Raw genomic sequence first — 13,258 nt, 5'->3', positions numbered from 1 at the left:
AATCGTATAATTCATGTTTCGTAAAAGAATACCAAACTTGTGGAATCAGTATCTTCAGTCAGAGCCACTCAGCTGTTATGAATGATGTTTATGATATTAGTTTTTTTTTCTTTCAATGTTATCCCTTATACCTTTTCATTTTCCTTACGTTACTTTGAAAGTGCTTTTGAGCAGGGATTGTGTGTTCAGTTCCTAGGGTGATGCTGTCTCAGGGTTCTAGATCAGAGCCCCCAGGCACTGCAGTAATTTAATGAGGAGTCCAGGTCCTAGATTTGCAGTTTGTGGGAAATGTACATTGCCTGCTGTAGGTGTTGATAACGTTAAATACTTACTTTCATAAATATGGAAACTACCACCAACCCATTAGGACTCTTTGCAGCTTCCGTGACATTTGTGTACAGCTCATGGTTGTAGTGGATTAGTTGAACCTAGAAAACAGAGAAGGGAAATATTACAATTAAACAGTAGTAAATCATTCCATACGCTGTTTGCAAATACTCTATGTACACCACTTGGTTTGTATTAGGATCCCATCTACGTTCAGGATATTTTGTAACAGTGCAATTTTTCAGAGATTTGCAGCATGCATGATTTTAATAATTTCAGTTACCATCTGGCTTCAACTGGCACAGCACCAACATGTTTTCTTCTAAATTGCCAGTAAGTGAATTTACCCACATCAAGTTATGAATTGCACTGCAGGGGTTGACATCATTTCCCCATTGCAACAGCACTTGCCATAGGCATCAAGTAATCCGTACTTTTCAGCCTCAAGCCAAACACAGGGGAGTCAGGGGTTGATATATTTGTAGAAACATATGGGATGCAGGGTTGGAACTGTTTAAAGCAGTACTTGCAGAATTCAAAATACTAATATTCATTGGCTCCAGATTCTACAAACTTGGTTACAAAAGCTCCTACAGTTAGGTGCTTACTGTATTATTGTTAACCAGGTTCTCCTTAGCTCCTACAGCTTCCCTTCTGCTTGTTAGCTTTATAATTTGCTGGAATTCGTCAGAACGTGTATTTTAGTTTATGAAGGTATAGTTCATCTCTCTCTCTGAGTAGAAATACATTACCCAGAACAATGCAATTTTCACTTTTTTCTGAGACCACTGGCAACCTGGCAACAGTTACAGTATACATTGCAATTAGTAGCTTTTTTTTTTTTTTTTTTTTTTTGAGCTGACCAACTTTAATGAACTCATGTGAGGCAGATAAGTACTTCTAAGAAATTGAAAGACTATTTAGCTTTACTTAGCCTGCAGATACGTTATCTAGTTTTCGGATGTCCATTAGAAAAGAATTGTTCTGTTCATTCAGAATCACAGCAGCCTGATGCACATATTTAAAAATCAGGTGCGTTTTCCATCTACTGGTGTAAAGCAGATTGTTGGTCCAATGTAATCTGTAGACTCAATTTAAATCTGGTAGTTGGTGGCCAAAGACTAATGCTTGTAGCAAAGAAATATTACCATATGGGACTTTCCATGTTTGTAATGAGGAAGAAACTTCTTCCTCCATACAACCAACTAACCACCACCAACAAAAAAAAACACACCACCACAAAACCCAAACCAACTGAAATGTCATCTAGTGACAGCACTGGTGATTTTGCCTTTTGGATGAATGTGATATCTGGAGCATCACTACTGTAAAGCAGAATACAACTGCAATGATTTCTCTAGAAGAATGACCTCCCTATATAATCTGCAATATATGTTCAAATTACAAAGACAAAGCCTTGCTATCCAGATATGTTCACCATCATGTATGCTAGCAGTGATCGGAATGATAACAGCATCCCAAGTTATTTGTAACCTACACCATTGTTATCTCAGTCTATGACAAGTTGAGGAAAAAATGATGCCTGCAAACTCTGGGAGTATTCAGACAGTTCTACTTCCTATGCTCTGCCCTGACTGTAAAATGTATTTTTCATATGTTATATGCAAGTTACTCAGAATCAGATCTTATAGGAAGGATTTCCTAATGTAAAAATCCCTCAAGACTTGTTTGCCCCCTGTCCCAATCCCTCAATAATGCAGTTTTAGTACTTGGGCACTGATGCAAAAAGGGCAGTGGAAATTCAGAAAGAAAAGAGAATATTTGTGTTAATAAGATTAGATCTTTGGCACATAGCTTTATTATTTACAACTAATGGCTCACAGACAAAAAAAAAAAAATAAGGTAAGGGTCAAGATTACTGCTAGCATGTGTTAATTTTGGTTACTTCTGTCCTCATTGGTTTGGGAACTGTGGGTTGACCTTTTTACAAATCACACAGTAGGCATTTTTTAAGGCAAACAAACCAAAATGGAACAAAAAAGTAAAAATGTCAAAGTAGCCAACAAAGTCATTACTAAATTCTGACAGCTAGGAAGCAGGATGAATGCAGTAAGTTTTCTAAAGGTCTTGTGAAGAATTACAGCATTTATTGTACAGCACAGAGACATTGCAGACTCTCTTGTGAATTACTGAGGAAATAAGGGATGAAGTCTGCTTTAGACTTGAACTGCTTCTGCACAAAGTTCCAGAATAACAATGGATTAGATAAGCTTGGTTTATCTAACAAACCAAAATGTTTAGTGCAGAAATGGGTAAAAGGAAGGACCACGTTCTTTTTCTGCCCTAAGAAACACTGAGTCAATGTCAAGTCCATTTTTACTGGTAGGACTTCTGGAAATACAATGCCTAGCGCATATATGCCACATACGGGATGATACGTGTCTCAGACCCACGGCAAGGACTCTAATGCGTGGTGCAGTTCTAGGAGGACACGTGGTGCTGCAGTCAGCGGTATGGGGGCGCAGCAGTGCTCTGGCTCTGGCGGAGACCTCTCTTAACATCAGCAACACACCACGCAGCCTGTGCAAAGCTGGCATGCAGGCTGCAGGCAGTCAATAGGTGGTTGTGGGAATGAGTTAACACACTTGAAACGATTAGAAATTAGAATAGATGCTTCCTTTGCAGATCCCACAGTGATCTCTCCACTGCATGCTGCACTTCTACAAGGAAAATAGTTGTCAGAGAACCTTGTCATTCTTTACCAGTGCTGCAAGTGGATTTCATACTATTTTTTCCATTCCTGCTGGTCTGTATGCTTCTGCCCCACTCCACCTCTCCTTATCACAGCTCAGACTGGTTCTGAACAGTTTTGGAGAGTGTATTTGAGAAACCTGATTTCACTACAGTTTGAGATCTCCCCTCACTAAGTGTTATTGTTTCTCAAAGCACCTAGTGCTGAATGAAGACTTTTTTTCTTCCAAGAACTGTCGCATGCTTTATGTTAGAGTTGTATCCTTCCTTCCTGCACCTGAATCAATTTTAAAGCTGTTTCCATGGCACCGTGGTTAAGTTCATTAGTTTTTTTAATTAAAAAAAAAGAAAGAATGAAACAAGATTGCCCATGCAAGGAGACAATTTTCAAAGTTTCTCACATGGAGGAACACACTACTTTAAACAGGTACAAATGAATAAAAGTATCTTAGATAGAGAATACTATATGCAGGATTAAAAATATAATTCCCTATTAAATTCTTTTTTTCCAGAATGATTTCTTCTAAACTGCCTGAATACCTGTAATCTTGCAGTCTGCATTAAATATTATTAGTTTTTTCTATGAAGGTGAAACCACACAACTAAAATTACTTGTATGTGAAAATCTCCCTTTTCCAAATGATGACATTGGATTAAAAACAAAACACAACAAGAGCAAACTTGCGGTACTAAAAGTCCCCTTTGGTTCTGCCTTGAGTTTCAAGGCTCAAATACAATAAAAAATCTTGTTATAAGCTATTGATTTTCTTTGGAAGATTCCCCCTTTAAGATTAATTTGCCACAGAACAACTTATAGCTCTTTGTTTTCCTCAAGCAATAGAAGTTCTATTTTTCAGGGAGTAGAGAATTAAGATTAATTACTCTCATTTTAGCCGATGAAAATCCAGAGTGTGCCCTTGTTCCATCACCCAAAAATGTGCACTGGACCAGGAGCAGACGCAGCACTTTTTTAGACAGCTGATATTGGTGGCGCTGGGAATGTCAGCAGGAGCTGGCTGCAGTACGGTAGGGTTAATTACTGAGCGTGCACTCCTCAGCCCCGTGGGCAGCATCTCTGGGGCAAAGTAACAGAGCCCGATTCTGTGGCTTCTCCTCTGGCTGCTGTGGGGAAAAATCTACCTCCCTTTCTCAACACACATGTATGTGTGTTTGGAAGGGTAATAACCTCTTTTTTGCCTGTGCTTTGCTGAAGGTCAGCCCTGGGCTCGTAGTACTTGTGTTGTTTGCATGGTACTACTTTTCCTCTGCAATGCATTTGGGTTTTTTGATCCTTCACCCAGGTGAAATGTGCATCTTGGGGCTGAGCTAGCAGCAGGATGTCTTCAATGTGGCATTTGGCCAAGGCTCCGTGGCTAAGCAGAAGGAGGCAGTTTGCTCTGGTGATGATCATGGGTGCTAAAGATTCCAGGGGTTGTTTTCAGCAATCTTTTGGCAATTTTTCCAACTTGACCAAAAAACTTTTGTAATTACAGAGCTCTTTTCTAGGATGCATGCGTAACACTTTTATAAACGTCACATCACTGCAAGATGCTCTGCATTTTCTCTGTTAGGAATAATAGAAATAGCCTTTATTCTCTCCTGGAAATGTTATAATTGAGTGCATAAACATTTTGATTGGTAAATGACAAGGGTTCTAAACCGGGAAGTGAATGGCAGCAGGGAATGGCTAATCTGTGACTGTAATATTTGTATTATGCTGTGCTACCTGAAAAACTGTTGAGACAACTGATTGAGGGTGAGCACAAAGCACATTTCTAGCACAGCAGGGAGCAAAAGCAAATGAAATTGCTCAGGAAGACGAGTTCAGTGTTTGTTTTGATTCAGTGGCCAAGATCTCATTAAGGAAAATAATTATATGTTTTTGATTATGTAAAGTTAAATAAAAAGAGGAAAAGTTATGTAATTTTAGTGTGGCAGATGTCCACTACCTAAAATAATTTTAGGTAAAAAATGAGTTTAAAACTCATTAATAGTGTTAGATAGGCCTATGTTAAAATATATTTGCCATTACAGCTTTTGTCAAACAATTTGGAAAGAGCAGTATCAGCATATCACCTTAGAGTTATTTAAGGCATTATTTTTGTCAGTCCAACCAGGTGTGAGATCTGAGGTCCTCACTTTGTGAGAGAATCATTAAATTATAGGAGAGGCTTCGTTGAAAGGGACCACTGAAAATCTTAACGGGACATAGTCCAAGCCCCTGCCAGGAGCAAACCAATTCTTTTCAGTGTCCCGATTCTAGGATGTGTAATTTGCGTGGCCAACAAAAATGTCTTTAGATTTGTCTTAATTAAATTAGATGCACCTCGTGCTTTGTGGAAAGGCATAGCACCATCTGTGAGAACACAAACCAGGCTCCTCAGAACCTATAGTCCTGATTTGTCTTGTTTCACTGGACCAGTGGCTGGCAGTGCTCCACAAATGTAGTGTTACAGGGCGAATGCTCCCATATTTGGCAGGCGCTGGAGAACTTTACAGCAGAACAACAGGGCTAAGTATCTCGTGGACTATTCAAGAAAGAAAGAAGTTCACTGCAGTTTGTTCATAGTTAGGCTTTGGAGATGGATGTTAATGTTGTATCTTCCTGAATTGCTGTAATGCTCAAACCCTGTTTGTTCACACACACTCCCTCCCATGTGAGGAGAATAGATTAAATGTGTCCATGTTTAATTACTGCATTTTGGTGGTTGCTTTTGGCCTGCTCAAGGCACAAGTCATTGCAACTGAAGTGGAGCAAGAACTTGGACTCTGGGCCAGTTCTCAGTCCCTTTTTGCTTTCAGTTTGCCTGTTCAAACTAACAGCTGGAGAGCTGGGCTGGTAGCAGGCTCAGAAGAATGTTGTTAAAACAGTTTAAGAAGATAAAAATTAAGATTTGTAGTAATTCTTCTTGGGGAAAAAAAGAACAGACATCTGTTTTCATGCACAAGATACTCTACCAAGAAATGTTGGTACCTGCCAAGCCAGTATTGCCCCATACTTATTCATTAACCCATAACTGTACCTGTCCTATTTCACGTGTCTGAGCCCACAGCAGTGAGGTGATGTTACGTGGTTGTAAATTGGCAACATACATTTAACGTGACCATGTAGACTTCTAGCAGTTCACTCTAGCATTTTTTTTTAGAATATTGTGGTTTTAACATTAAAATCAGTTTAGAAGATTTTAGTTTAAAGCAACTTCGGAAAAGTGCCTGAACCATTTGTTTTAAATAATTTTTTCTCTCTTTTCTATCAAAACTCAAGTTCTTTAGGCTGTTGCTGAGAAATGTTGTTGTTGTTTTTCTGTACTGCTTTTGACAGTTATTTCATGATTTAGAAGAAATGCCTAGAAAATAGTGGTTTAATAGAAAGACTTGTCATCTGCGTTTATAGCAATATGCCAGCAATTTTATCCTAGATAAATAAAAAAAAATACAATTCTCTTTTCTTTAAAAGACTAAGGCTAAGCACACAAGACAGGAACTCAGTTTTCTCTTGTTTATGAGTAGATAACTGCATAGAAGCACGTGCAGAGAGATGCAACAATGCATTCTGCAGTAAAGTGGAAATGCAGTTTCGAATTAACTGTACCTGGCTGTGAAATCTGCTTTCCTAGAAATAATTATATCCTAGGAATTAGCACTTAAACAGCAAATGGTGTCTAACATTTCATTAGACCAGTTGGTAACAAGGATGAGCGTGTAGTACCTTTGTTCAGCAAATGGTACCCGGTGAGATTTAGCCAGGGCTCCGCTGGAAGGAGCTAACGCTGTGTTCTTTTCAGCATATGACTTTTTTTTTTTTTTAAAGTAACATCTGCTCCGTTAGGTTTAAAGTAATTATCTCTAGTCGCAGACATACAATTGAAAGGTAAGTAAGAGTCTTGAGGTTTTGGGGGCATCTGTTCAAAGGTGCTCAAGCTGGGTGTTTTATCCTATTTCCAAAGGAGAACGTTGCAAGTCAGATCTGAAGCAGGCCAGCCATTTTGGCTGCCGACTTGGTATGTTACAACTATGTGGTTACTAATAGAGAAAAATATGCTTATTCCTTCTGCCCTCCTGTTCAGTAGATTGTTTATAAACAAATTGCAGCCAGAAAATAAAAAATCAACATTGACCTGAACGAAGTGTAGAGGATCTAAAAGTATTTCTTTTTTAAAATCTTTTAGTATGCTCTTATTTCTTTTGTAAGCCTCGCTCTAATGGATTTGCGAACAGGAAAATAAGCTATTTTAGCCGATATTTAAAACATGCTTTTTCCATAGGACTACAGTAAAAAGTACAAATTCACCAGCTTAAGAGGCCAGATGAGCTGTTCATGCCTCAGAATTTATTAGGACTTTTCACCTACATGCTAACCCCAAAAAGTTAAGTAAATGATAGGCTAAAAAAATAAGTGCAAAAGGTGACAGATTGCTGCCATCCAAATGCTGCCAGAACCGTTCCAAGTGTCACAATCATTTGCACCCTTTCCCAGAAAGCAGGAAACACAATGAAGCAAAAACCCAAGCTGAGCCCCAGAGGTACCTAGAAGTGTCTGATGCTGGTTGCTGTGTGACATCGGGGGAATTTTTGACAGGGCAGTTGTTGCTGAAGCCTTCCACTGCTGATTACTCTTACCACAGGGTATTTTTGGCTGCCCTGCCAGTCCACCACTCTTGTCATTCATTGTTAGCAGATGAGCAAGAGCTCAGTAAACATAAATAAATGGCAGTGTTCTGTGATTCACTTCGTGTGAGGATCAAAATTAAGTCTTAAACTCAAATGTTTAATGTTGATTATGTCTTGGATGGTGTAAAATTTCACTGCAAGCTGTAATTTGGCACTGACCCAATCTGTCATCAACAAAAGCTGCATCTTAAGAGACAATAGAGGTAATGTGGGGGAAAAAAAGCTTAGACGAGCCTGTCATCATTCCTGGATTCGTGCAGGATTTCTGACTAAATGCTACATTTAAATTGTTTTCTCATTTTAAATACAACAGATGCTCAGACTCCATGATGATGAATTCAGTATAAATGCTCAATTTGGGAGATTCAGTTATATAACAGAGCTCTGAATTTCTGGGTGAATTCTGTATTTCTTCAGCAATCAGTCCAGAACACAGCAGAAGTTGGTTCCTGCAAGTTAAAAACGTAGCAAAACGGCCATCAGTGCTATTTTTGTTGTTTGCTTTGTTACCCTGGGATAGCGTGTCAAAAGGATGCTTGCACAAAGTCACTGCGCGGTGACAGAGATACATTAAGTTCAAACCTTCCCTAACAATGTGATACCACGATGGCTCTCAGTCTGCCTTGCCGAAGTGGGTGGCCACAATGGGCAAGAACAGAGAAATGTGACAGTGATGGATAAAAGAAGGAGCAAAAATAAGTCAATACAATCTAGGCTAGCGAAAATCCAGTTGTTGTTCTAGGGCTTATCTCTTTTGGCCTTATCTTACAATCCAGGAGGCAAATAGTAATAATAAAGAGGTCAAGCTTATTATACCCCATATAGCAACGTTCCCAACAATCAAAGAAAAGTTTAGCTTTAGGATTACAAACAGAAGTGGAAACCAAGCAATATATTTATCAATTTCCTGGCTACTCTTGAAGTTAAAAGTATATTATTAAACCAAGAATATAATTTTCCAGTGGCAAAAAAAAAGCATAGGATTTTGTATATATAAAATGGCAATGAAGTGTACACATGATGAAAGCATCGAATAACACTGAGGGTACATTTTTAAGAAGCTATTGGTGTGATGCGTCTGGGGTCCACTTAAGTCCTCATCCAGCTTGTTTGGGCAGCGGCTCCTGCCCAGGATGGGGGGGGAATTTAGCACAGGGTGTGTGAGAATTGGCTGCTCCTGCAGGGAGGAGGAGAAGGAAGGGAGATGGATCTGCTTGCCTTTTGGGAAGAGAAAGCAGTGCGTAAACGTCGAGGATGGATATGTGCAATTGGGGAGATCAACTTTCAAAACAGAAACTAATGGTGTTGAAATCATTTGTTTAAATAGTGTATCCTATAGAAGTTAAATGTGAAAGCACACAAATGGTCTTATGGGATCTTTCTGAATGATTTATTGATGTGTGCCTTTTTATTTATTTAAATTTTTAAAAGAGTTTCCTTACCCTTTAGTGACTGGGTTGCTCCCATATGACCTAAGAAATTTAGGTTCAACTCCTTTCTCTGCCCTTAAGGAAATCTTCCCACCATTTCTGTCCAGCTTGGCAACCCTGAAGCAGGAAAGCTCTGGCAGCAATATTGTGAGATGCTCAGATGCAACTTTAATGGCACTGGGAAAAGCATGAAGACTACCAAGACAGATAAGGAATGTCATATTATGAAGCTCAATTTTTGTTATTGATCTATGGCTGTATGTAACACATTACCCATAAAAGGTGCAAAAAGGAGCTCACAATAAAGTAGTCTTGGCAGAAAACTGCAGGATACTTGGATTTTCAGCATCTTAAAGAGCAATAACAGAGAAACACAAAGCGTGATAAAAGAGAGAAAAAATATGAAATGGATATAATTGTCAGTGATCCTACCATTAAATCTTTTAATGTAAGTTGAAGTTTCAAACACAAAAAGTTTGAGGCAGCACTGCTTGACACACAATAGCCAAAAGCATTTCTGGAATGAATGTTTTATTGAATTATTGAAGTTCCTTTAGGATATTAATACTGGAGTAGATGAGATGATATACTACAGAGTCAGATTTTTAAACATCATTTGAAGAAATCTCACACCAGGATTTCCTGTTTAAGGTGTAGAATCAGAGATGGAGAGGAGAGATGGCACAGATCTGCCCTGCAGGCAGAAAATAAGTTGTCATTCCCTCCCACCCCCCCAGTATCTTGGAAGCTTCTTTTAAATCTAAGGAAAGTATAACTGTCTTTTGTTGTTCATGTAAATTGCTTAAGAGATTTTCACCTGGTAGTGTAAAAGTCTGAAGTTGAGGAATAATGAGTACAGCCAAAACAAGAGGACATTAATTATCTAAGAAAATGAGGTAATACAGCTTAAGGCAGACAACTATAAAATTATCTTGTTGCTAAATGAATTGAGTGACATTATACTCAGTAGGAAAGATAACCGGCACTCAGAATTTATGTTCTAAGTCAGTTATCAATTATAAAGTAAGCCTTTCAGCTCTATCTTCAGATTTGGTAAAAGAAAGCAGGATATTGGCAAACTCTACTTCACAAATGCAGTGCAGCATAAATTAAAAGGGCTCGAAATGACACACAGCAGCATTTGTTTAGCATAAGACCACATTCTTCTGGGTACCTTCTAAAGAGTACCGAGAATTACCCCATGGTAAGAGCAGCTCAGTACAGCCACACAATGACAAATTAGTTCCGTTTACAAACAAACAGAGGAAAAAGATGATCACAGAAGCCTTTCCTGCAGCCTTAATTATACTGCAGTTGGGTGAAGTTCAAGGATCTAACAGTGGTTTTCTTTGTTAAAGGTATTTTCTGCCATTTCCTGTTTTATATCATCTCTCAAAGCTGCTTCTCTGCATCCACGACAAATAAATGGCTCAGCTTTGTACAGACAGCAAAAGCTCTCCTCTTGCCTTTGTCTCAAACTTTGTAATGATATATTACAGCACAGCAGTTATGTTTTTCCTAACTCATTGGTAATTGTCACCCAGACTAGCTAAACACCAGTGACCTCTGCTTTGCAGTTTGTCTTGCCTGTATAACACGTGTGGTTAGAAACAAGAAGACACCTGAAAATCCCATCTAAACACCAGGAAGTAAAGCTGAGAGTTAGCCTCTGTGAATTTGCCCCGAACCTACACTTATTCACAAGTTTTAAAATTTAATAAGTGAAGGTCACTGAAAAATAATGAGAACCAATTGCAGCGCTTACAGAAACACGCTGGCTGCTGTGTCTGTTTGTGGGCTGTTTGAGCAGTGAGATGCGAAGGCTAAGCCAACAAAAGGGCGAAGAAAGAAAATCGGTTATGCAGACCGGTTCGTCATGAAGAATTGAAGAGCACTTTAATTAGAAATCAGTCCAAGGGCTGAAGGAACACTGAGGGTGAAGCTAGGGTGCAACATCCCTAACCTTAAAAGCAGATCTGCCTGTTGGGCGTTGAGGTTTGCGGAATGGAGGCTTATGAGCACAGGCTGCTTTGGGGCTCCTGTGTTTTCATGATATTATCTCTGTTTCATTACAAATCTGGAATCTTTTAACCGGTAATTCATCTCTTCACCGGAAAGGGAGGTGAGCACAGCAAAAGCACTTCAGATCTGCAACACAAGTGTTTTATGTGCCTTTCTTTAAAACATAGCTGAGTGCAAAGAGTGCTAAGTCGTTTAGAACTCAAAATGTGCCTCATGGTCATGATGGTGGTGAAAGGGGCAGCGATAAAATCACGCTTATCATTTGTATCAGCAGGCTTTCCACATCAGAGAATAGAAGTCAGAGCTTTTCTTCCTATTAGAAAACACAGTCTGTATTCATTTGCAAGACAATTTATGTAGCTGAAATGCTGAAAATACTGGTATGGGAATACCTGAAAGGCCAGATCGATGTTTGTCCTTAATGAAGGAAAACCAGGGAATGTGCCGTGCTCCAAAATGTAAAACTCCTGCAGAAATCTTTGGTCTGTTGGACTTTCTGCTATTAGAAGAGGTGAATTTGGCTGATGATCCAATTAAAGGCTTTGAAATTTGTTTTGTCCATGCAGTAAACTATTTCCTGCTGGCGGATAGCCTGGCCTCAGCCATGCTGTGAAAGCAGCTCCTTATGCTTCCTGGCAAAGGGCCTGGCCTTCAGAATGTCCCTGTGAGTCCCATGCCAATAGCCCATGCTGTTTACTTCTTGCCACTTCCAGTTCCCACTGAAAGAGCTGTAGACCCCTGAAACAACATGAATGGGGATCTGCAGAGCCACTGCCACGGGGAAATCACGTCTGAATGAAGTGAGGGGCTGCAAAAGGAACAGCTGCAGCTGTGCTGTGACTGACTTTCAGCGTGCCCCATCCCAGCACTCTTTCCTTTAGCAATGTCACTGATCCTAAGTGAGGAAGAGAGGCAAAGGGCAAATGGTGCCTGTCCCTTCCCTTGCCTTGACAGCAGCCACCCCTACCTGCCAAAGCACCCTGGCATGATAATTGTCTTAAAGAGTGAATTGGGGGTCGTGTTTTCCCAGTACGGCCGGGGGGCTGTGTGCTTGCAGTGTGACTAGTGCTGGGCTGTGGCAAATACCATGGTTAGCTTTGGGCCCTCGCCAATCTCATAAAATCGAGCAGGCACAAATATTTACAACTGTTGGAGCATGGCAACTGGAATGGTCTTGCTCTTTGTTAGATGTGCAAGAAAAGATCTTTTAATTCTAGCACTATCTCTTGTGGATTTTGTGTTATTTTTACCCCAGGAAATTATTATTTACAAATTTGACCAGCTGTGGTTTCTCCAGTTTGCCCTGACGCTGCACCTGCTGCCTCTTCCTTTATTTAATTTCTTTGTTATGTACGTTATCCTCTAATTCTTTGCACAGCAAACGAGAACCTTTCTCTTAGTGCATAGATGAAATGAAGCTGAAAATTAGAGCAGATAAAAATCCAGCTCTTCGAGCTGTAATGTTAAGAACTCTTCAACCAGGGTTAGACACCTAATTGAAGATAATGTTGACTCTCTCCATGACTTTATTACTTTGTCAAGCTTATATCATTAAGCGTGTATTTGATTTCCTTACCTGCAGTAAACAATTTTGTTGTTGTGATTATATGCTGCTTTGTAATGACTGGAGAAGTAGCATTATGCTTTAAATGTAGATAGTGCTGTCTCTAGATCTTGAGTTATGGAGCAACACTGTAATTATCGCATTACCTTGCTAAAACATCAAATTATTTGTCAGTGATGCAAAAAAATAGGAACCTAAATGTGAGAAATTATAATAGGAATTGGTACTTTAACAATATCGTTTTGCTAGGCTCTTCTGAGGAAAATATCCCGTATAAATCCCATATAAATTATAGCAATGGGGACTGTATATCACCAAAATGATACCTAACAAAAGATTGATTTGTGATTTTAATAAGTGTAGTGTAAATGCGTAGTATGAGTTGGGCTTTACAATTCATTTAAATATATATGATTAAATTTTATTGCATAATACGTTTCGAGCTGCTAACGCTATAGCCTTTGTAAAGCCAAGTGCTGCAGGTTTAAAGGGGGAGACAAGTAAAAATGAAAAAAGTATTCTTTAAAAAAAA

The 13,258-nt window shown here is 39.2% G+C and overlaps 1 protein-coding gene and 1 long non-coding RNA gene across 5 annotated transcripts in view; one reads left to right on the top strand and one right to left on the bottom strand.

Annotated features, from left to right (window-relative positions):
- CA10 (carbonic anhydrase 10) overlaps window positions 1-13,258 on the bottom strand; it is a 200,016-nt gene that overhangs the window by 11,203 nt on the left and 175,555 nt on the right. For all 4 annotated transcript variants that reach the window (XM_068655020.1, XM_068655021.1, XM_068655019.1 and 1 more), the window contains one exon: window positions 333-428. In XM_068655020.1, coding sequence (XP_068511121.1) covers window positions 333-428 — 96 coding nt within the window. The remainder of the gene's footprint in view (window positions 1-332; window positions 429-13,258) is intronic.
- LOC137841751 (uncharacterized) overlaps window positions 1-13,258 on the top strand; it is a 137,226-nt gene that overhangs the window by 77,266 nt on the left and 46,702 nt on the right. The gene's annotated exons all lie outside the window — the stretch shown is intronic.

The sequence above is a fragment of the Anas acuta genome, chromosome 18 (genome assembly GCF_963932015.1).
Source record: "Anas acuta chromosome 18, bAnaAcu1.1, whole genome shotgun sequence".
NCBI classification, from domain to species: Eukaryota; Metazoa; Chordata; class Aves; order Anseriformes; family Anatidae; genus Anas; species Anas acuta.
This window is presented reverse-complemented; position numbering and strand designations above follow the sequence as displayed.